Genomic DNA, 24,400 nt, shown 5'->3' on the forward strand with positions numbered 1-24,400 from the left:
AATTGTTATTCAGAGGTAAATGTTCTATTGCATGTAATGTCAAAAACAGTAATGATTATCAACACCTTCATTTGTATTACCTTCAAAGACCTTTGGGTATCCATATTTAGTTTCCTAAATAGCAAATAATTAAATTTTGAAGTGTCATATTTGGGCACAATCGAACTAAGTAAATAAACTCATTAAAAATTATAGTAACCAAATTAAAGGACATTTGCTAACTCATGTAAAGTGAATGTTTATATTCCACCGTGATACATAGTTAATCATTATCTGATGATGTATCATTGCCTAACTCAGCACCTCCAATGGTGATGCCTATAATGGGACAGTACCATTTCAGCTCTTCATCTAAGGTCATTACACCATCAAAGTGTTTACAGGTACCACACTGATGTTTCAGTTTGGGCACAATATAGTGTCTGCTGCTCATTGTTGAGAGCCCTGAAGTGAACTTCTCATCCAGATATCTAGGAGTAATTGGAATAATGGGTAAAAACCAAGGCAGTGTTGTGGTAACAGACTTTGTGACAATTTATTTGATATCTGAAATGTCAAAATATTGAGTTTTGAAATTTTAGGATGAATTGGGTCTTTTCTTAGTTAATGTCTAAATTTTTACTCCATGAAGCTCAGTAAATAAGCATTCTTTTTCCAAGTAAGTTCTAGTAAGTACTGATCTCATGATTTCCTTGCATCTCATCTCTATGAAATATCTTTATCAGACCATTAAGGATCTGTCACTGGTTATTCAATTTGTATGACCTTGTGGTCTAAGAGCCAAGGAATTTCAATGTTCAATACTGTATTTTTTGATAGGCGATTGCATATTAAAGACTGTGATAGATTGGAGGAGTTAGGTGAGCAAGGAAGATTTTGGAATGGGTTAGATATGACAGATGGAATGGAAGGTACAAAGAAGTATTCAGAACTGAAGCTGGATTAACTTTAATGTTGGGTTTTAGGTTGTGTTTTTATTGAGAGAGTCAAAGAAATGCATTTTTGGTACTGTTTCATAGCCCATGTCCTTCCAAAACCTACCTTGACTGCTAAAATATCATTAATAATACTTTACTGAAATATTTCAGGGATACTTGTTGTTATACTCATATTGTTAAACTATCATTCAGGTATTAAACTTTAATTACCTATGTGCATTTGCTGTAATGTGTCCTCTTGTAATTTAAATCCATATTTTTCTTTCCAGATCATACACAGAGATCTTGCAGCTCGTAATGTCCTTGTCTCTGCCAATAGAATCTGCAAAGTGGCAGACTTTGGGTTTGCTCGTGATATTGCAGCAAACCATGTGTATGAACGTAAATCAGAAGGTCGCCTACCCATACGTTGGATGGCACCTGAATCACTCTATGACAACATATTCACCACAAAATCTGATGTGTGGAGTTTTGGTGTGTTTGCCTGGGAAGTTGTCACTCTAGGCTCAACACCATATCCTGGACTTGCCGCTTCGGACGTGATGAGAAAAGTTAGGGATGGACTTCGGCTCGAGAAACCTGAGCATTGTCGTAGGGAGTTATTCAATGTAATGTATTATTGTTGGGACAAGGATCCTAAAGAGAGGCCCACATTTGGGGAACTGGTAACCCTGTTGGAAGGGCTGCTCTTGACAGAGACAGATTATATTGAACTTGAGAGGTTTCCAGACCACTGTTACTATAATGTGGTCAGCCTGAGTGGAGAAAAAGTATGACGGTGCGAGGGAGAAGGGAAACATCAGCAGGGAAAGAGAAAGGCAGGTCCTGGAGGTCGCAGGAGGGCCTACTCAGAGAGCCGTGCTGCCCACAAGGAGGCAGCTATAGAAAAGAGAAAAGGTGTGCGGAGACGGAGGTCAGAGGGGACCACGGAAGATGATCCTGCTCCTCGAAGACCCCGCAAACAGCCATCTGCTCTCAAGGCAAAGTCATAAGCAAATTCAATTTACATCAAGGACAGGGGTCTTTGTGCCATTGGTAGAGTTACTTGTGAAAGTCTGATTACCACTGCTCAAAAAAATAATATCACTCCAAGGATGTATTTCTCATACTTCCTATTAACTGATATGAGTGATGAATAATAAGATTCGTCCAATTTTTTTGCTCCATTCAGTTTTTCATTTTTATTTCCAAGCATTTAGGCATTAGAAGTTCTGTGGTATACATAATTCGTGTACCTTTGATACCCAACTTTCCAATGCCCAAAAAAAATACACCATTGGAAAAATCCCTAAATTTCTCCTTTTAAGTCTGTTCTGAAAAATGAAGTTGAACTGGCATAATTATTTCTTCATAATGTTGCTGTTTGACTTATTCTTATTCACTTACAAATTAATCTTTACTATTGAAAACTTGTGTCCTCTCTCCTTTGGGTTCCTTAGTTGAAGTTGAACTGTGTATCTCTTGCCATCTTTGGTTGTTGCTCATCTCTTTTGTTCCCTTCTCCCATATATATATTACACTTTCTCCTTTTCATTAATCTTTGGTTCAATGCTCAGGAGGAGTATGTTTTGTACAGTATATTTGTACAGCCTGCCACTGAGTGGCTTGTATGTATTATTGTTGAAAATGTGCATTCTGTAGTGATGGCGTGTGTAGATACCATTCTACAGCAGTTGCATATCTCATTTGTAAATAGGTTACCATGTTAATTGTGATGTAAAATTCTAATGTTTTGAATACCATACAAGTTCCAAGTAACAGCAGCTCTTGTTGCTCTAAAGGTACCTTTTCCATGTTTTATATGAATCAATTGAAATTAAATTAATTGATGATCTGTTTTCTTTTTATTCCAAAGCCTTCCTTTGTCTTTATCTTATTTTTGTTATTTTCAGAATTAGTCATAGTAGAAAAAGTAGCCCATAATCATAATTAGGGACCATTTAAAACCTTTCAATTGGCAAGTAAATATCTTTGATTGATTAATTTAAATTCATATATTTCTAAGAGTTCCTGGTGCTTTCTTCATAAGGGCATGGAGCAATATAATAACTAGCAAATATAAGTGATACCTATTCTTAAGAGATTCCATGACAACTGAATGCACTTGTTGCTTAAAAACTTCCCTTTGTAGTATTTTTGAGTTTTATCATCAACTGACATGGATCCAGCAGCATTTGGTTTAGTGTATGAATTGAGTTTATAAATTTTAATTGAGTTGTTGATTATTAATTCAATAGTCTACTGAATCAACTGCCTATGGTGTGATTTTTTGATGGTTCGAATCAAGATTAAAAGGATTTCCAAGGCATTATTGGCTTGGTGTGCCTTTTCCTCTTGAGTCAGTCATGGAATAATGTCAAAATAGAGGCGTTTATAACTTTTAGAAATATTTAACACAATCTCTGCGTTGACATAAGAGTTATATTCTGGTTCCATTTTTTTCCAGCATGGTCCATCATAAGCAATACCTATTGTAGAGCAGTTAATTTTCCATGCAACTTCCATTCACTACCTGGCAAAAAGTTATTCTTGAACCAATGAATCTGCATTCATTTATAAAAAATGAAAAAGCTTAATGCTATCCAAATAAATCATACGCATTATTATAATCTACAGGACACATGTGAATATCACTGCAGTTCTAAACTAAGCAGGTTTGTATTGCCTATCTCATACTACACAATGTCTATGGAGTTTAAACTACATTCTATCTATCTTTTATTTGCAATGTATTTAATCAATTCTAATTCTCTTTCATTATATGCTTCGGTTGGAGGGTTCTTTTTAGTGCATGTGCTGATCATCACTTGAAAAATTATATTCTTCTGGGAAAGACAGTGGCAGGAGTTATTGGTGGTAACTCCATCATTGATTTTTGGTAAATTAAGAATTTTACCCTCTTGCTTTTAAGGAGATGGTAATATACTTGTTCAAGAAATTCATCCCATTTTTATTGCTGGTTTCACTAATGACATTGATCTTCTTATCTATGCTGTTAAGGAGTTTAAAAAAGTTTCAAACTGTCTGGAGCCTTTAAAACCCATAAGTCAGTTCTTCTTTGAAAATTGAATCCATCAAAAGGCACCTTCTTATTTTTCCCCACTCCAGCTCATTTCTTCTACTCCTAAATGCCAAAGGTTTAGGAAAAGATAGAAGGAAGAGTTTTTATGAACTAATTCACAGAAATTTGAGGGAGGAATTCGGTTGGAAGACTTGGTCAGATCAGTGTTAGTTCCAATTTCAGCAAAGTTAAAGACTGCAATACAAGAGGATTGTAGAACAATGAATATGGTTTTGCATGAAGCTAAAGTGGTTCTCCGGATAACCAACAAGAGGTTGGTGACCAAGATTCTTCCCAGCTGGGTCCTTCCCAAATAATAACTGATCATTTTTTTGTCGGTTTGGGTTTAGGAAGCGGAGAGGAACTCATGATGTCATAGGTCACTAACAGAGAGAACATATTATACAATCAGGATATATTTGTCTGTTTTGTAGATTTCAAAAGGCATTTGATAGAGTGTATTGGGAAAAATTAACAAATGTATTGCAGAAAATAGAAGTAGATTGAAGGGATGGGATCCAAAACCTGTACATATCTCATAAAGCCTGTCAATATCCATTGTGGCGGCTCAACACTTGAATCATCATTGAGCGCCTTTGCGAACGCGCCTTCGCCGGCAAGTGTTTTGGCTTCCGGCGTTCGCCACCAGGGTCCGCTGCCAGGGCGCAACCACGCCGCCAGAGCCACTCTCAGTCTCACTCTCTCTCTGACTGGCTCTGGACCGTCACGCGCGCCGCCATCGTGGTCAACCCAAGGACGCTGCTTCCTGGTGAAGGATTCTCTCCTGGCCTCGCCACCGCACGGCCGAATATTTACTGAATAATTACTGTTCAATCGCCTCATCAAGGTTTTAATTTTCTGAGCACAATAAACTTTGTTAATTGTTAGGAGGTGTCATTATTTCCACCACGATACCTCCTTCAATAGTGGTGACCCCGACGTGATTCATTTCACCCACGTGCTTAGCCATGCCCTGACCACGCCGTTTTGGTCGAGCCCGAATATCTTTACATCTGCCTCGCTATGTGATTAGGCGACTCCTTGAGCGAGAAGAGATGGGCGACAGGAAGCCATCCCAAGTTCTCCGCCATCTTAAGGACTTGGCAGGCTCGTCGATGCCTGACGAGTTCATGCGGTCGCTGTGGCTCACCCGGCTACCCACGCCTCTCCACGCCATCTTAGCAGCTCAAGATGGCGTCGACCTAGACGCCGTGGCTTCCCTCGCCGACAGAATTAGTGAGGTGATACCCCGGGAACGAGTGCCCGCCCCTACCCACGCTCAGGTAAGCGAGGTGAGTTCCGACCCGCCATCTTGTTCCGGTGGATGCTCGGGCATGTTGGCCTCCCTCCTGAGCCGAATGACCTCACCCGGCAAGTTGCGGCTCTTTCGGTGGCGCGGCACCCTCGAGAGGAACGCTCCCGTTTCCGAGGCCATTCCCGTTCCCGAGGCCATTCCCGTTCCCGCAGCCAATCTCGCGGCTCTGAAGACGGACCATCAGGACGCCGTACGACGCCACAACTCTGCTGGTATCACCGGAAGTTTGGTGCCGACGCGCGGCACTGCACCCAGCCGTGCTCATTCCAGGTGCCGGAAAACACCGCGGGCGCTCGGTAGACGCGGCCGCCGACCTTAGCCCTACAGCAAGCCGCCTCTTCGTTACGGACACGACTACAAAGGTACAGTTTCTTGTTGACACTGGTGCTGACCTTTCTGTGTTTCCCCTATCGCTCGTCAAAAGTCCTAGACAGCGGACCGACTACCAACTTTTTGCTGCCAACAATTCCGTAATAAATACGTACGGTTGGGAAGTATTAAACCTAAATTTCGGTCTGCGCCGCGACTTCACGTGGAGGTTTGTTGTGGCAGACGTTGCACAGCCTATTATCGGAGTGGACTTTTTAACACATTTCAGTCTTTTGGTGGACGTCAAGAATTCTCGTCTTACAGACAGTTCGACGACAATTTCCGTCGCCGGAAATATTGTACGCCTCCCGGCAACACAGATAAAGGCGGTAGTCGGAGAAACCCGTTTTCACGTTCTTCTCTCGCGCTTTCCCGAAATTACGCGTCCAGCAGGGACACCCGGTCATGCGTCCCACTCCACAGTGCATTTCATTCGCACGACCGCAGGTCAGCCGGTGTCATGTAAACCACGTAGGCTTGCTCCCGACAAACTTGCCGCAGCCAAACGGGAATTTGAATTAATGGTGCGATTAGGGACAGCCCGCCGCTCGGATAGCTGTTGGTCCTCCGCCCTTCACCTTGTGCCCAAGAAGGGAGACGAGTGGCGCCCATGTGGGGATTATCGCGCGTTAAACGCTAGGACCATCCCCGATCGCTATCCTGTCCCCCATATCGAGGATTTCGCTGCATCCCTCAATGGTGCTCGTGTTTTCTCCACCATTGACCTCGTAAGGGCATATAACCAAATACCTGTGAACCCGGAAGACATACCGAAGACTGCAATCACGACCCCCTTTGGGTTGTTTGAATTTCCCTTTGTCATATGGACTGCGAAACGCCGCACAGACTTTCCAACGTTTCCTCGACGAGGCACTCAGAGGTCTCTCCTTCTGCTACGTCTATTTAGACGATATTTTGGTCGCCTCCCAAAATGAGGACGAACATGAGCATCACCTGCGTGAGCTTTTTGGCAGATTAAAATCATACGGTGTGCTCATTAATCCTGCAAAGTGTGTTTTTGGTGTTCCCAATGTCAAGTTTTTAGGATATAGTGTAAGTGCCGAGGGTACAACGCCTTTAAGTGACAAAGTGAGTGCTATCGCCGACTTCCCACTCCCTGTGACGGTGAAACAGCTCCGCCAATTCTTGGGGATGCTGAATTTTTATAGAAGATTCCTTCCCCATGCCGCCGACTTACAGGCCCCCCTCAGTGAAGTGCTACGCGGTGGTGTACACGGCCGCGACGAAGTGGATTGGACGCCCGAACTGCGCCTTTCTTTTCAGCGGTGTAAAGACGCTCTTTCGAACTTTGTGCTTCTCGCCCATCCGGCCCCCTCCCTTCCCCTCGGTCTGTTTACCGACGCCTCAGACTTCACCCTGGGAGCTGTGCTCCAGCAGCGCACAGAGGCGGGTTGGCAACCGCTTGGTTTCTTCTCCAAAAAACTAAGCTCGGCCGAGAGAAACTACAGCCCTTATGACAGGGAGCTCCTGGCGATTTATCGGGCGGTCCGGTATTTTCGCCACATGGTGGAGGGTCGGAATTTTACAATTTTTACAGACCACAAGCCGATAGTGTACGCGTTCCAGCAAAAACCTGACAGATGTTCGCCCCGTCAATTCCGCTACCTCGACCTGATCGGCCAATACTCGACAGACATTCGTCACGTAGCCGGCGCGGATAATGTCGTGGCGGACGCTTTATCGCGCATCGATTCCTTGTCCTCCGCGGTAAATTTTGAGGAGTTAGGCCGTGCACAGGAGGCAGACGCTGAACTTGCTGCGCTCCTTAAGAACGAAGAGTCTTCCCTCAAGCTCAGAAGACTTCCTGTTCCCGGTTGTGCTGTGCACTTGTTTTGTGACACTTCCACCCCTTGTGCTCGCCCATACGTCACTCCCACATTCCGGCGTCAGGCGTTTGATTCGCTTCATAACCTGGCGCACCCCGGAGCGAAAGCGACGATAAAACTCGTGACATCGCGTTTCGTGTGGCCCTCTATTAGGAAAGACTGCCGCGAATGGGCACGCGCGTGCATCCCGTGCCAACAGGCAAAAGTGACTCGTCATGTTGCCTCCCCTGTGCGCAATTTCCCGTCTCCCGGACGGAGATTCGAGCACGTCCACATTGATTTGGTCGGACCTCTCCCAAGTTCACGTGGGTTTCGATATTGCCTTACGTGCGTGGACCGTTTCACCCTATGGCCCGAGGCAATACCGATTGGTGACATTTCGGCCGAGACAGTGGCATTCGCTTTCTTTAGCGGATGGATGTCGCGTTTCGGCTCACCCCAACGCATCACTACCGACCAAGGACGGCAGTTTGAAAGCAACCTCTTCCGCCAGCTCTCCCTCATGGCCGGCGCGGAGCATTTCAGGATGACAGCATACCATCCTGAGGCGAACGGGATGGTAGAACGGTTCCATCGACAGCTGAAGGCCGCCATCCGTTGCCACGGGACCACTCAGTGGGTGGACGTACTTCCTGCCATCCTCCTGGGATTCCGCGCCTCCTGGAAGGAAGACCTAGATGCCTCCACTGCAGAGCTAGTGTATGGGGAGCCTCTCCGCCTTCCCGGAGAATTCCTCTCACCAACCTCTCCATCGCAGCCAGCTGACACCGCCTTCATGTCCCAGTTGCGCGAGCATTTCCGGGAGTTGAGCCCTCGCCCCGCTGCCCGCCACGGTTCCCGTCAGGTCTTCATCTTCAAAGACTTGCCGACGGCGTCCCACGTCTTCGTCCGGCACGGCCCCCCGCGGGGTTCTCTTCAGCTGCCGTATGACGGGCCGTTTAAAGTTTTAGAACGGAATGATAAGGCGTACAAAGTCCGCTTACCAAGCCGTGATGTGTTCATTTCTCTCGACAGACTCAAACCTGCCTTTACGGTATCCAACCTACCAATTTATAACCACCAGGCAGCCCTACCGCTTCACCACACCGCGCCACAGCTGGAGGCAGCAGAACCGGACGAAAGACGGCCTGCCGCCTTCACATCGCGCCCAGCTACGCTGCCTGCACCGCCAGAACCTCAGCCCCCAGGTGCTGCACCGCGCACACAGCACGGCGAACGGACAACCCGATCTTGGAGACGCGTGCGCTTTCCATCGCATCTTGAAGAATTTCAACTATAATTTTCTCTTTTTTTTCTCTTTTTCTTTCGTTGTTTTGACTTCATTACCTAACCTGTCATGCTTCCACCACCGCTACACCCTCCTTCCTTGCCCGCGCACCCGTTATCACCTCCTGTTTCCACAATTTTTCCAATGTCTACTAACCACCAGGGACTATAAAACAACCAAGGGGGTGGTGTGGCGGCTCAACACTTGAATCATCATTGAGCGCCATTGCGAACGCGCCTTCGCCGGCAAGTGTTTTGGCTTCCGGCGTTCGCCACCAGGGTCCGCTGCCAGGGCGCAACCACGCCGCCAGAGCCACTCTCAGTCTCACTCTCTCTCTGACTGGCTCTGGACCGTCACGCGCGCCGCCATCGTGGTCAACCCAAGGACGCTGCTTCCTGGTGAAGGATTCTCTCCTGGCCTCGCCACCGCACGGCCGAATATTTACTGAATAATTACTGTTCAATCGCCTCATCAAGGTTTTAATTTTCTGAGCACAATAAACTTTGTTAATTGTTAGGAGGTGTCATTATTTCCACCACGATACCTCCTTCATCCATAAAGCTTACTTCTCCATAGGTGGTGTAAGCATTCCCCAAAATTCCAGTACCCAACTCCTGGAAGTTATCCTGCATAGAAACATGTCTTGGGGGAACACATTTTCAAATTACGTATAAAGTTAAGCTCCCTATGCTTCCACATGAGATATATTAGATATTCTGTAAATTTACAGGTCCTTCCATCCATTTATTACGTTGAATTTTATTCACGTGCTACTTTTAGTATTTTCTTCTGGGGTTCCTCTCCCCATGTGGGCATAATCTTCTAAATCCAAAAGAGGATTATATGTATTATGAGCAATGCTCCTTGCGATGGACCATGTAAACCTCTCTTCGAAAGACTTGATTTATTACCAGTACCTTGCATGTATATTATTATGTCATCTTGCATGCAAAGGGTAATATTCCCCAGTACATGTCCAGCCACAATTACCATAGTCACTATACAAGGACCTGCCCCAGCCATTTGTCAGAACACACAATACTGCTCATGGGTCCAAAGCAATGGGCTTAAAGTTATTTTATAAACTTCCCCATGAAATCAAATATGAAAAGAAAGTACCTATTTTCACTGTTCAAAAAGCTGTTCAACCTATTAAAAAATTACATGTTCTATTCTGAAAATGAATATATATATATATATACTGTATCTCTTCTAAAATTGTGAAATTTATATCTGACATGTCCTATATTTGTGTGTATACAACAAATCTCCAGCCAAATAAATGTATTATTATTACTCTGACATCATGACAAATTGATTTCATATCATGGGTATGGCCCTAAAGTTCTAAGTCATAATCCAGGGAGTAGAAGAGAATATAGGTTATGGATATCAGATACTCAAATGGCATTGAAATGCTTAGCTTTCTTAAAATGAAGAAAAATTTTGATGATTTCTTGCAAACCTTAGGGATATGGGCACTCCACCTCAATTTTGAGTCAAGATAAAACCAGTAATTTTTCTGGTTGAGCGTAATGAGATTGAAATACTGAGTTTTATCTGGATATGACACAAAACCAATGACCTTATGCCATTAGCCAAAGTTAGAGAGCTGTTGGCAAAATCAACTGAACCAGTTGGTGTGGTGAATTCATGGAAGAAAGATACTTCAGCTGTGGACAAAATGGACCTGTAAAGGATACTATGTGTGAGTTTGTTAATAGCAATTACAAATAAGAGATTTCCCAAAACAGAGTGGTGGATCATCACACTTGATGGGTAGGGTGGAACACAGTATACCACCTGTTTCTACACTCAGTGATAGCTCAGATATAATTGGAAGAAACTAGTAAATTTTACACCATGTTAACAATTAAATAATCAAATAAAATAATTTTAACATTTATGACAATTCTTGAAAATAACTATAGAGCATGTTACAGTTGAACGCAAAATACACAATAATTCCTATATGTAAGGCATCAATTCTATCAAAAATAATGAATATATAAGAAAAACTACACTGATACTTCAGTAAACCAGGTGACCATCAACTGTAAGTGGAAATTTTGACAGCAGCGCTTTTAAACTCAGGAACCAGGTGAAATAAGGTCAATGATTCCCAGTTCGTTGTTCATGATATTGTTTCTATGATAGTGTATAAGCTCTTGGCGGCATGGAGTGTTTAATTTTGCGTGAGCCTAATTATTGATAAATATTAAGAGTAATAGGATGTGAAGTTTCAAAAATGTGTTTAGTGACAGCCGATTTTTCAAAACGACCGTTTTTATGGTGAGCTAAGTCTTCCTTGAACCTTGTATTGGCATTGCTTGTTATCTGTCCAATTTATATTGTCTGACATATTTTTCTTAAATATTCAATATGGGCTAATGGATTGACAACTTACATATAAACAACTAATAGTTCACACCATCTCCATTTCACGATAATACCTGTTATGTCAACAGTGCACCGATGCAACTACAACTTATTTTTCTCAATGCTAAATCAAAAAAAAATTTAAGTGTTTTATTCAAGCAACAAATGACCATTTCAATTACAGAGATCTAGATTATCTTTGACATTTACAAACAGCAACACTTCCATTATGATAACCTAAGGTTACTGACAAAAAACACGATTGTATAGCCAATTATTGCATATATATAAATTATGGAGTGAAGCCAGCGTTCATTGGACATAGAATGTCATAGTAATTATAAGGGTGAAAGCAATTGAGTAAATACATTTTGATCGCAATAATTCTGTTGACTTTTACGTGACTGATATTCACCGTCGTTTTGGTTAAAATAACTGTCGACGTTTTTTGTAACATACATTTCTCTTCGAGAACATGGCATTTTAATGTTGAAAAGACTTTTATTTTTCCTCCACAATGGAGAAAAGCCACGAAAAGAGGCTCAATGCCATGAATCTAACGAAGTAATGTGAAGAGAAAATAAATCAGTTGAATTTTATCGAATCTCTGAATGCATGGAACTTAGCGTTTCTCCTCTCATGCAAAGTTGTTTCTCGGATTTCCGGAAATGAGTGGAAGCTGTTTTAGATACACGGTGGCTTTCAAATAAAAAAATATAATTCTATTTGGATGGAGAATCACTAAGTGTCCTTCGGAATCAAGCCCTTGTATGAAATATCACATTATGTGGTACTAAAAAAAAAATTGAAATTCGAGAATATTCAAGTAGGCATGTCGTGACCGAGCATAAAACAATTCATGTCCTCAGCTGTAGGTGATGGCGTATCTATTTAAAAAGTAAACCAATTTCAATTACTTATTTTCTGAACCATATTTTTAGGGCGAGATTATTCATACTTAGATAAAAACGTCCATTCCGCGTCATTAAACTTCATAGGACATTAATCTGGCTGAATAAAATAATAATTACATTTTAAAATGGCGTTTAAGGGGGAATGCCATTGAAAGAGTTAAGGCATAATTGATTATAATGAATTATCCTTGATCATATCTTCACGTGTGTTTCTATTTGTGTTGAATCACACTAGTATCAGCTAGGTCTTGTGCGCTTTCGTTTTGCGTTATTGGCGCCTGGTAAGAATTGATTGGCGCCATTTAGATATCAGTGTTGCCAACCAAAGGGTATTTATAATAAACTGGCGAAATAAAGCTGTTGACATAGGGAATGATCGGTAAGTGGATATATATTTTCCTGGCTTTTTAATTAAAATATTAGTTGATGATAAAAAGCTCTCATTATCACGCATAAGTTGTCAAATTTCCTATATTAGCGGTGCTGTCATAGGGTAGGAACCGTTAAAAAGTTTATTTTTGTTGCTGTTACATCGAATCGTTACTGACGCTTTACTATCGATTCTACCGACTACTCTTGTTCGATTTCGATAGAAAACGAATCACGAAATTACACGGGAAAACTCGCCGAACTCTGACAAGTCATTCGGCAACTGGGAGTAAACATTTTGTGAAAATGAATATTACATCAGCAGGTGAGATTTTACAAAATATTTGTTATTTTAAACGGAGAAGTTATCTGGTTTGCATGTTTCTTTTGTTGGATTAATGGTAGCACGTGAAGAAAAATTTCAGTATTTGGAGCAAGTCATCTCTATGTTTAAACCCATGCTTTTAGTCTGTAGTTTTGCAATGGCCTGAAGTTCAGGAAATCGGTATATTACTATTTACAAAATCTTAAACTGGACTTTTTTTTAGCTGGAATAATTTCGCTCCTGGATGAGCCCATGCCGGAGTTGAAAGTTTTTGCCCTAAAGAAACTGGATTTGATTGTGGATGAATTTTGGCCCGAAATTTCGGAAGCCATTGAAAAAATGTAAGTTCACTAATGAATTTTGCCTTCTATCACTCTTTGTTCCTGTGTCAATAATGCATTAATGTTTTTATAGTGAAATTCTTCATGAGGATAAAATATTTAATCAGCATGAACTGGCAGCTCTGGTGGCCAGCAAAGTTTATTACCATCTCGGGTCTTTCGAAGACTCGCTGACTTATGCCCTTGGCGCAGGAAATTTGTTTAATGTAAACTCAAGATCAGAATATGTGGATACCATCATTGGTAAGTTGAAAGGGAAAATGAGACCGAAGTGAATGGTTAATCAGGGCCAATCACGTGGTCATCTTAATTTAACGGTCGTTGTCTGGCTTCCCCTGGATTCTAGGGTTAACTGTTCTATGGTCTTGGTTAAAATACTCCCTAGTTTTGGGTTGTCTTTATCACATATTCCTACGAATGGTAATTCCAGCACCTTACACATCCTATTGATTTATTAACAGCAAAATGCATTGACTACTACACTCAACAACGGGTGGCCATGGTGGAGAGCCCCAGTGAAGCGAAGGAGATAGATCCTCGTCTGGAAGCAATAGTGAATCGGATGTTCCAACGTTGCATTGATGATGGCCAATATCGTCAAGCTGTTGGTATTGCATTAGAAACGCGACGAATGGATGTGTTTGAGAGGGCGATTGTGGATTCTGTAAGTTTAGTTGTTGACATTTAGTTTTAAAAGTTTTTAGCAGTTCTAAGAGTATAATATATATATATATGCCGTAATATTCATTCTGGAGCAACTTTAATTTATTGTTATACTGTTAATATTTTGGAGTGTAGTGTGAACTGAATTCAAAAGACAATCTGTTTTTGTTGTCTACACTGCTAGGCGTAATTTAAAGTGGACAATCAAAGTACTCATTTACAGACCAAATTAAAATTATTGAAAAATAAATACCAATATGATCATTTAATAATATTTAATATTACTTTGTAAATATTTCATTTAGAAAAAGTAGTTAACAAATCATCCTATTAGTCATACTCGAAGAAGTAAGTCAACCAATACATATTTTTGTTTTTAATTGCAGGATGATGTGCAGGGGATGTTGTCTTATGCATTTAATGTTGCCATGTCATTGATACAAAATCGAGGCTTTCGTAATGCTGTTCTTCGATCACTTGTTGGGTTGTATCGAGGGTTGGCCACCCCGGACTATGTCAACATGTGCCAGTGCCTCATTTTCTTGGATGATCCTCTTGCTGTTGCCGAGGTCCTTGATAGGTTGTCAAAGGAATCTGAGGTAATATATGGATGAAGAAATGTAGTAAACTAAGTGAAACAAGATGATGCAATAACAATAAATATAATTGTTATGAGACCTTATAGTAAATATAGTACCTGCTTGGAAAATCACTTTTTGGTTATAATCTTTTAGGAAAGCACCCTGATGGCTTATCAAATAGCCTTTGATTTGTATGAGAGTGCCACGCAACAATTCCTTGGCAGAGTGTTGTTAGCCATCAAGGCAACTGCCCCAACAGAGGGTTCTGCAGCCGCTGGTGAGGGCTCAGAAGCAAAGTCAGAAGGAGAGGCAACACCTGTTGCAGCAGCTCTTGCTGTAGCTGTGACACCTGATACAGACAAGACCAAGGAAAAAACACCAGCAAAGGTGGTTTATATCCCTAGTGCCTAATCTATAATCACTAATGGTGGTTTCGTGTTCAGATAAAATCATTAATGATGCAGAAGTGATATTTTGGGCTAACTTTTAACATGTTTGAATGTTATAGCCCCAAAAACTTGGTACTGGGCAATTAGCACCTCTGGCACCCATTGAAAGCTAATCCAAGCTATCACATCATATTCCAGGAAAATATATGGGGCACAGTCCATTAATTAGTTGTGAGACTAATATATTCAATTATTAGGGGATTACTATAAATGAGAGATTGAAAGGTGAACCATGTGATTAATATTGTGTAGTTCTTTTTGCTTTTTCAGAAAAATAAATGTTATCTCATGGGTAGACTATCAGAATAGTAAACTTTGGCTAAAATGTGTTTTACACTACTAAACATTTCAGTTTTATTGTTAACAGAGTTTTGTAGATTCTTGATTCATGCATTTCATGTTAATTGCTTTTGATTCAGTGAAAAATTGTTCTCAAATATTTGTTAAATTTGCAATGTAAATGGTTAATACTAATAATTCATTCAGTGGGCCATTAATTGGATTTATTTTGCAATATGAGTTGCTGATAATGGTTACCTGGTCTGCCGCTTCTGACATTTTGGTGGTACTTTCTTTTACAGGAAGATGAGGAGAAGTCGCCAGAAATGGGAAGACTTGAACGTTTGGCCTCTATTCTTGGAGGTGAATTATCGATAAGCCTCCAGTTGCAATTCCTTATTCGAAGTAATCGTGCAGACCTGTTAATTCTACGTGGCACAAAAGATGCTGTACGAGTATCAGTATGTCACACTGCAACTGTTATTGCTAATGCCTACATGCATGCTGGCACTACAAGTGATCAATTTCTGAGGCAAGTGAAATGATATTTTTTTCATTTTTATTTCTGTACCATGTAAACTTTCGTAATGTAACATTTTTATTGAATTTTTCTTGCAAGTAAGCCCTCAGTATATATGATGTTGGTCATGAATTTTGAAATTATATCCAAGCCCATGATCTAGAAGTACCGTATTTTGCCATCGATAACGTGCGCATCATCTGTACAAAAATGTTCAGATGATCAAAAAATGACGATGTGTGTTATGTAATGAAAATTGAAAAAATCCAAGCATAAATTTATTTTTACGTACACACATCCGATATAGACGTATTTTTACACATACTATGTATAATTTTTACGCGCATATGGACAGTATATAACAGGTATACTGTATATATACTGTCCAGGTTCAAGATAACTATGAAGCCCTGGGTGCATTGTATCTATACCAATTCATGAGAACTACAAAGTTCTGGGTGCGCATTGTCAATGGGAAAATATGTCTTTTAATATATTATAATATTATATCATTTAGTCTTAACTTTTGTGTTACCTGTTGCACCGAGGATGATTGCTATAGTTTTAAGTTGCAATTATTTACCTTAATGCCTTTTCTTTGGCCATAAGATGTGCTTCATTCAATTTGTTAAACACTATACACTTGACTGAAACTTTCCATACTTCATATCAGGATATTTTCAGTCCATGATAGATGATATGAGGAAGCCTTATGGCTTGATTAATGAGGTCATAATATTCAACTAGTATCCATGATGACATTTCTTAGTTTTACATGTATATATCATGTTTGTTGCTTGTACTGTAAGGACCTCCAGTTATTGGCAACTTGTTTCTTAAGAAATAAATTTTTTTATAATGCATCATTCAATTTTTTTTTTGCTATTACCTTAGGGACAACCTTGAATGGTTGGCTAGAGCTACAAATTGGGCAAAACTCACAGCTACAGCATCTTTAGGGGTAATACACAGGGGCCATGAACAAGAGGCCCTTGCTCTAATGCAGTCTTATCTGCCTAAAGAAGCTGGTCCATCATCAGGCTATTCAGAGGGAGGTGGCCTCTATGCCTTGGGTCTTATACATGCTAACCATGGAGGAGCAATTATAGACTACCTCTTAGGCCAGCTAAAAGAAGCCCAGAATGAGGTATGTTGGTGGTATATGATGAGGAAATGATAATACTATTACTGCAGTTATCATTTGAAGCTTGGTTTGCTATGTGAGGGCAGAGGTTAATTCAGACCCTAGCTTTATCAGGAGACATGTGGCATGCATATGATCATGGTAGAGGATGCAAAGTTCTAGCTTTTGCATTTTACTGAAAGTTATGGTAATGTTAATTTTTCAGTGTATCATAAAGCCTATCATAATGATACTGTTGATTTATTAGCGTCATTTTCAATGAAATGAGAGACAATTGTTGCCTTTTGGTTTGATTGTACAAAATTGGGTTGAATGAGGCACAACCGCAACTGTTTATTATTACTGAAATATCTGGTAAGAGGCTGTGTATTTCAGAAACAATAGTATAAGTTCCCATAATTCTATCCTATAAAATTACTGCGTGCAAAGATCATTTAAAATCAATCGCTTGAGCTGTCACTCTCACTTCTGAATTTTTTAATTAAAAATTAGTGTTATATTTGCTCAATTAAAATTCTTTTTTCATGCTTAATAGTAGACATTGTTTTGCCCTTGGAATAGAAGCTTATTTGTTTTATCTGAAAGAATATAATTTATGATGAAAGACAGTATTATTTAATAGTCCAGGATCAATTTGTTTTTTCCACATGTGGTTCAATATGCTGGTGTATTAGATTCCCCTCAAAATGCTTTGAACTGACTTCCTTTTAGATGTTCAATGCTATTTTCTACATGCTTTACAGGAAGCAGCAAAAGGCATCTTGATACGTTGCCATGGTTGTTTTTTTTATTCTGCTCTGAATTAAGACGTTGAAAGTGAAGATTCTAATTTTTCACATAACATAAAAAGAAATTAGAAAATAAATGGTAATCATTGCTGTTGGATGGCATCAATGGTAAAACCATTAAAAAATCGAGTAAAAGTAAGATAAAAAAGTATTACTTTTGAAAATCCCTTTTTTATGTACTTCTTTTACGCTTTAATTCAGGAATTTCTCATAAGTATGCCATATTTAGTTATAATGTAAAAACATTATCATAAGTTGTTTAGTTTTTAGAAATATAGATTTTTATTCTGTACATCTTACTGATTTTTGAAGAAAGTTTGTTTTTTAATACCAAAAATCCATGTAAATAGCCCACCTAAAAATCTTAGCATTAACCCAGCAGGATCCAGGTGATACTCCTTGGACACTAATTATTATCCTACTCTCTATGGGGAGGTTATGACCTAGCTATTAACACTATTGATAATCGGCTACATCCCAGAATTTTCAAGAAAGTTTGGTGAATGTTTTAATAACATTGGTGGTGGTTTACATGATGATTTTTGATAAATATATTATTTCATTTTGTTATTTAAACAATTAATCAGTAAAGACACGTTCTATGGACATTAAATTTCCAGCACTTACGTTTGCACAGGTGACAAGTCTCATTGTGATCAAATTTCTACAAATCCCTCGTATTGGAACAATTACATTTTTGTCCTGTTATAATAGGGATTTTTAAGCATTAGAACCATCGCAACAAATTCGAAAAAATATTTCATAATTAATATTTTTGATATTTGGTGGCTGCACAGTCCTCTGAAAATGTCCTCAGCCGGTATATTTTTGAATATAAAGATATGAAATCACTAAAGTTATGTTTCATTAGGACATGCACATCAGTGTTTAATGGGAGTATAATATTTGCATGAAATACCTTACCAATTAGGTCTTACTATAATAATTCCGTGTCCTTTGTCACTGCAGTGTACTGAAAATAGTTGGAAGATTATTTGTATTATTTTTTAGGTGTCAATCTGTTGTTCTTTTCTTGATCCTGTTTAATTTCTTTGGAATAATCAAGCATAATTTATTCCATTACACTCATATTCTTCTCACGAGTCCATGTTATGGTTTGAAGGTACCTTTAAATTGGAAAAACATGACCAAATTTTCATCCATTTAAGCAAGTGGTGTTATGTCTCATAATTTTTGTTTGTACCTTTCCCTGAAATAGATGGTCCGCCATGGAGGCTGCTTAGGTTTAGGATTGGCAGCCATGGGCACCCACAGACAAGATGTATACGAACAGCTGAAGTTTAATTTATACCAGGATGATGCTGTCACTGGAGAAGCTGCTGGCATTGCCATGGGAATGGTGATGTTGGGATCTAAATCTACTCAAGCCATTGAAGACATGGTGGCAGTGAGTATTTTTTAACAAGTCAATAATAGTGAATATTATTACAAGCATGCTCTTAATTCTTGCTTGCCTATGACTTCTTTCATTTCTGCTTTCAGTAACGTTGATATTTTAATTGAATGCTAATTTTTATGGGTTAGCTGTCCTTGAACATCATGTTAAAATTTTGTTAGAATTCCTTAGCATCGATTTACCACAATGATTGAATCTAGTCATGCATTTTCAGTTTGACTGTTTCCATCTCAAATCAGGCAGTTGCCATAAATGCTTGTCAGGTGGTCATCGTTAATAATTTTGAAAATATGTATTATGTTTTTTAATATTTCTTGGGGAAACAATTATCCTAATAGGGTTTTGGGGTAAAATTTTTTAACCACGCTACAGTATTTTGAAAATAAGAAAAAATGCCATATTTTCCAGCATATGTAGAAAGTGAATTATAGATTTTTCTGAAATCCATATATTCCATACGAAATAAAAGAGTAGAGCAAGCCATAATATAACATTTTTAGGACATCTAAACCAATAGTGTGTTTGAAAAACAATATCTGGTAATTATTAAAAAAAAGTTAATTTTCTTACATGCCTGGAAGATATGTTTATCCTACGTAAGATGTTGGTCATCATGTAACCCTTTCAATTTTAAATTTTGTAACACCACAATATTAGTCATTTCACTCGGAAAGTCAAAATTGTTAGTTACACACTGCCTTGGGGAAAACAGCATAATTTGTGTCTACCATTGTTAAGAACCATTCTATTACTTTTACACGTCATGCATTGCCTTTATCCCCAGTTAACCAGAATTCAAATAGTTATGCAACAAATAACAGGAATTCATGATGCTCACATCATCAGCATGCATGACACAGTTATTGCTGTTACCTATTAAATTTTTGGGTAGATCATTAATAAATATTAAAAAAAAGGATTGGGCCTAGCACAGACCCATGAGGTACTCCTTTTGTCACCTGGAGTGGAGATGAGAGAAAAATATTTCCATCTTTGTAGAAGGCAACCTTCTGTTGTCAGTTAGATAAGTATGTCTTTAGCCAACTCAGAGCAACCTCCCTTATGCCCAACACCTCACATTTTGATAGTAGTATTTCGTTGTCTACCATATGAAAAGTTTTGCCTTAGTCGAAGTAGATTCCCATTTCTTTATTTTTAATATTTATTTAATTTATGATTAACTAACTGCATTGAGTAAAGCTAGTTCTGTTTATCTTCCTCTTCGAAATCCAAACTGATTCTCAGATAAAAGGTTAATGCTTTTGTCAATAGACATAACCAAGCACTTTTCTAAACTGATTGATTATTAATATTTGCCTGTAATTGCTTAAGGTGTTCTTGTCACCTTTATTTTAAAAAACTGGAACAACTTGAGACACCTTTGGAGCATCAGGATACACTCGGTCAGAGATTGATTTACTAGAGAAAGTAAATGGGTCAGCGTAAACTTTTGTGATTCTCTGATAACTTTATCTGGTACACTATCGGTATCCGGTGAGTTTTTTACTCCTTTTCCAAAAGAGGATATGTATGGAAAGAGAGAAGACTTTGCCGATACATGTATGCATTTAAAGAGACAGAAAGTAGATGTCTCAATCTGCAAACTGTCCTATGCAGACTGTACGCATGAAATGTGATGTTGTTGCTTCGAATTATATTTTATGCTGCTGATACATAATTGCCTAAATTAGTTTTTAGTCTGAAGAGTAATAGTTAAAATTATAGTTTTATTAATTGACAGCTGAAAATTGTGAAGAGCAATTAAGAACTATTGGTCCAGTAAGTCCACAAACATACGGAACTGTGGTTTCAAAGAACTATTTCATTTCATAATAAGTGTCATACATATCACAAGTAACTGATGTTCTGGTGAAGTTTAATGATTTAAATAACAGAAGAATTATATGGACCATTAAAGAAATAAATTGCAGGAAATTAAAGCAAACGATGCTCTAAGCTCTATTTTGCTATGCTTATGTTTATCATATTTCACCTATCATAAGTCAGTTTGAGAATGAGTTGCAAGTGCAATTTTCTGCATAAACGTAGACAGTACTGAGTTCAATTATAAGGGAAGGAGAAAAGAGAAGGAACAGCAAATAAGTTTTGAAAATAAAATTGAAATTCTATAAAAAATGTGTATGCACGAGGTAATAAATCAATTTAGTCTCTTTATTGATATGGGAATGAATTTAATTAATCAATCAATAGTTTCATACATTCCCTTTACAATGATATCTCTCAGGCACTGATGGAAAAACCTGTTTTTAAAATGGAAACTATATTCGACTGATTTCTTCATGGGTATTATCTACTTCTTTTGTCCATGATGCATTCATGCGCAGAATTATTTGTTTTTCTTTTCCTAAGACTTCTTTTGCTCCTTGTTTAGAGACCACATTTACCCACAGCTCTCAATGCATCAATTTCAGAGTGTAAAAATCATTCGTATTGACCGGGTTCAAATCTTGGTCAAGGGGAATGATTTTTAGACTCTGAAATTGTTGCATTGAAATGCACATTAGCAGATGAATCCGTTAATTAGTGTTGCGGCATCTCCCGCAGTTTCTTGGATTTTACCCATGGCTTTATCTATCCATCCTTTCCTCTAAAACATTTTACTTATCTTAAATTTTTCTTTTGAGTGATTGGACTCACATTCATGCTGTCAGCATGTCCAAATCAGTGTATCATTGTTCTCTCTTTTCTCCTACCAGTGGATCCAGTTATCATTCTTTCCTCAATCTATCCACATTTGTTTCATTATGAGCACTCATAAATTCCTCGTGTAATTTCCATTATATTTAGTTGAAAACCATGCTCACCCCGGCATATTAAGTTTCCCTTGCATTTAATTATGCGGGAGGGAATGCACATGTATGAAGTGCCATTTTAACTGGTTTAGTCAAACATTCATTCCATCATATTATCTGCATACTACCTTTGACCTTTCTGCTGGCATTTACACACCTTTCAATCTCTTTGTCAGTCGTGAACATTCCGCTAAAATAAAAAAAAATAATCCACTTGTTCAATTATTTTTCACTTCAATTCTCCATATCAGCTACTTTCTTTTTGAAAAATAGACTTGTTTTGGTTGTATGGAACCTCCTGGTAAAGTGAAAATATTTCATGGAAAGTCTGAAAGATTCAAAAATTGAGTTAACATCCTGGTTGTAGTATGCCTTCCCCAAGTGAGCAGTCACATAATAAACTTTCTGTCCCTCAGCTATGAATTTCCACAGCATTCATAACTAAATACTCAATAAAAGGAAATAGATGGTCCATACACCTCCTGCCAGGCATAAAATTACTTTTTTCCCCTCCGGGTTTCTCTTGAATATTTTAATAAAATATCATAGGTGAGCAAGTAGTATACCTTGTCTGAAACTTTCACGGAATATACTATCTGATTTGCACTTTTCCATTCTTCAAAATTCTCAAATTTTGTGCATCCTCATTTTGTCTTGTTGGTCTTTCCTGCAATTATTGTTAACACCTAACGGTCCTTGCACTGGTTTTATCTTGCAACCCTTAATGCAACCAGGAATCTCCAGTCATCCTTCTAAACACCCCTTTCCCGCATGCTTTCTCAGGGCATTCAACTTAACTCCTTTTTTATATTCTAAGTATCACTTGCACTTGTGTTTTCCATAAATTATAATAATCAAAATTTAACGATTGTTTTTTTCGAAAAGGCCTGCCAAAATTTAGCTCTGGCCTTGGAATCTGTAATTGAAAACTTGGGTATTTACCACAGTACTCCAGTGCATTATTAAACTGAATTTGGGGAGAGAAAAATTCATACGTAAGAAAATGTTTAGGTAAGTGTGTAATCAAATAAAAATTATGGTATGCCTTAATAGAAAAAATTAATGAAAGATAAAAACCTCTGTAAATTATGTCCTACATAGCAAGTTGATATAGTGGCCTAATGTCTTAATGTTTGTTGTGGATGCAATTGTAATATGCTGTGATGTTATCCACCAGTATCCATTCCCTTCTTGTCTGATTCAAATTATCCAGCGGAGGACACTGGAATGGATGATAGGGTTCTCAATTCTTGATGTGCAAAGGTGCATTATCTGCTATTATATGGCCTTTCAGCGGTCCCATGATTCTCATCTCTCAATCTACTGTGCCGCAACTCTCTTACCATCTGTGTAGCCAACATACTAAGGGCACTGACCACCTCTACCCCCAGATACAGCACAGATAGCCTTATTTAGTATGCCTTCATGCAGTACATAATTCTCATGTAATGAAAATTGGATTAGTTTTTTCCAATTATTTTTACTTCCAAGTTGGATGCTATCTTTATTTCAACATACCAAAGATTATGTTAATTAGATAACTCGAGCATTGTTTAAAGTAGGCTTGGGTTACGTTTGTACTGAGGAAAGTTTTTGAGCATCATAATGGCTTAATTTTCCATTTATAAGATATAGGAGTTAATTCCAAAGAAACTGCAGGAGATACTGCAACAGTAACTTTTAACAGAGTCATCCACTGATGTGCATTTCAATGCAACAATTTCAGAGTGTAAAAGTCCAAATCAAGGCGAATGAGTGTAAAGATCCCAGTCAAGGCGATTGATTTTTACACTCTGGAATTGTTGCATATAGGAGTTAATTATTTGAGTGAGGTAGGAAAGGTACTCAATTTGATAAATTGTCATTTACTGCCTGCATTGAACTAAAGGTAAAGGTAACATTTGTGGATAGGAGAGGAGTTAAAGACTTAATTGGATAATCAATAAACTGTGAACTGGTATTTGATTATTTATGGTATTTTTCCCATTCTGCCTGCGTTCAGCTTTTTGACTTTTTCTCACAAGTGCTTTTTTTCTCTTTATCTTTTGCCATCATTCTCTCTCTCTATATCTCATTTGGAAATTAACAGTTTAGTGGTTTAGACAATTTGTTCTGCATACAGCACCTCTTTACCCTTCATTATTGATCTCTCCCATCATATACTACAAATTAAATAATGGTCCTGTACCCAGCCTTTTGTCATCTATAAATATGAATAGAATTATACCTATTTTAAGTATTCAAGGCAAATGATCCCTTATCTGTGCACTCATCCATCAAGTTTGCTTCATTATCATTCACTTGAAGGCTATCAAATAGCCCTACCCCTTTTTCTGGGGCATTCTTTCTAAAATGCATCAAGGTTTCAAGCTTTAGTTCCCTCCACCACTTGCTATTTTCCCGAAAGTTATTTGCTACAAAAGCACACAGCTTGTATTTGATTGAAGGTGTTTAGAGTCATTGTTGAGATGAACCTTTCCTCTCCATTCAGTAGGTGAATGTTCTACTTACAAGATTATCACAGAGCTTGTACTAGCATGTCCTTACTCTATTTACTACATATTGTTAGAAAATAATCAGTAATATATAAATGTATTGGTATAACTACAAATGAAGGTTGT

The 24,400-nt window shown here is 38.7% G+C and overlaps 2 protein-coding genes across 2 annotated transcripts in view; both read left to right on the forward strand.

The window, feature by feature from the left end:
• Positions 1-2,718, forward strand: part of Cad96Ca (tyrosine kinase receptor Cad96Ca) — an 85,942-nt gene extending 83,224 nt beyond the window's left edge. The window contains exon 9 of the mRNA XM_071584249.1: positions 1,208-2,718. Coding sequence (XP_071440350.1) covers positions 1,208-1,714 — 507 coding nt within the window. The 3' untranslated portion in view covers positions 1,715-2,718. The remainder of the gene's footprint in view (positions 1-1,207) is intronic.
• Positions 2,719-12,691: 9,973 nt separating this feature from the next.
• Positions 12,692-24,400, forward strand: part of Rpn2 (Regulatory particle non-ATPase 2) — a 36,714-nt gene continuing 25,005 nt past the window's right edge. The window contains exons 1-9 of the mRNA XM_071584274.1: positions 12,692-12,784; positions 13,008-13,125; positions 13,199-13,368; positions 13,587-13,789; positions 14,175-14,387; positions 14,523-14,756; positions 15,400-15,624; positions 16,507-16,764; positions 18,769-18,957. Coding sequence (XP_071440375.1) covers positions 12,766-12,784; positions 13,008-13,125; positions 13,199-13,368; positions 13,587-13,789; positions 14,175-14,387; positions 14,523-14,756; positions 15,400-15,624; positions 16,507-16,764; positions 18,769-18,957 — 1,629 coding nt within the window. The 5' untranslated portion in view covers positions 12,692-12,765. The remainder of the gene's footprint in view (positions 12,785-13,007; positions 13,126-13,198; positions 13,369-13,586; positions 13,790-14,174; positions 14,388-14,522; positions 14,757-15,399; positions 15,625-16,506; positions 16,765-18,768; positions 18,958-24,400) is intronic.

This window comes from Hetaerina americana, unplaced genomic scaffold (genome assembly GCF_022747635.1).
Source record: "Hetaerina americana unplaced genomic scaffold, ioHetAmer1.1.p SCAF_17, whole genome shotgun sequence".
Classification (NCBI taxonomy): domain Eukaryota; kingdom Metazoa; phylum Arthropoda; class Insecta; order Odonata; family Calopterygidae; genus Hetaerina; species Hetaerina americana.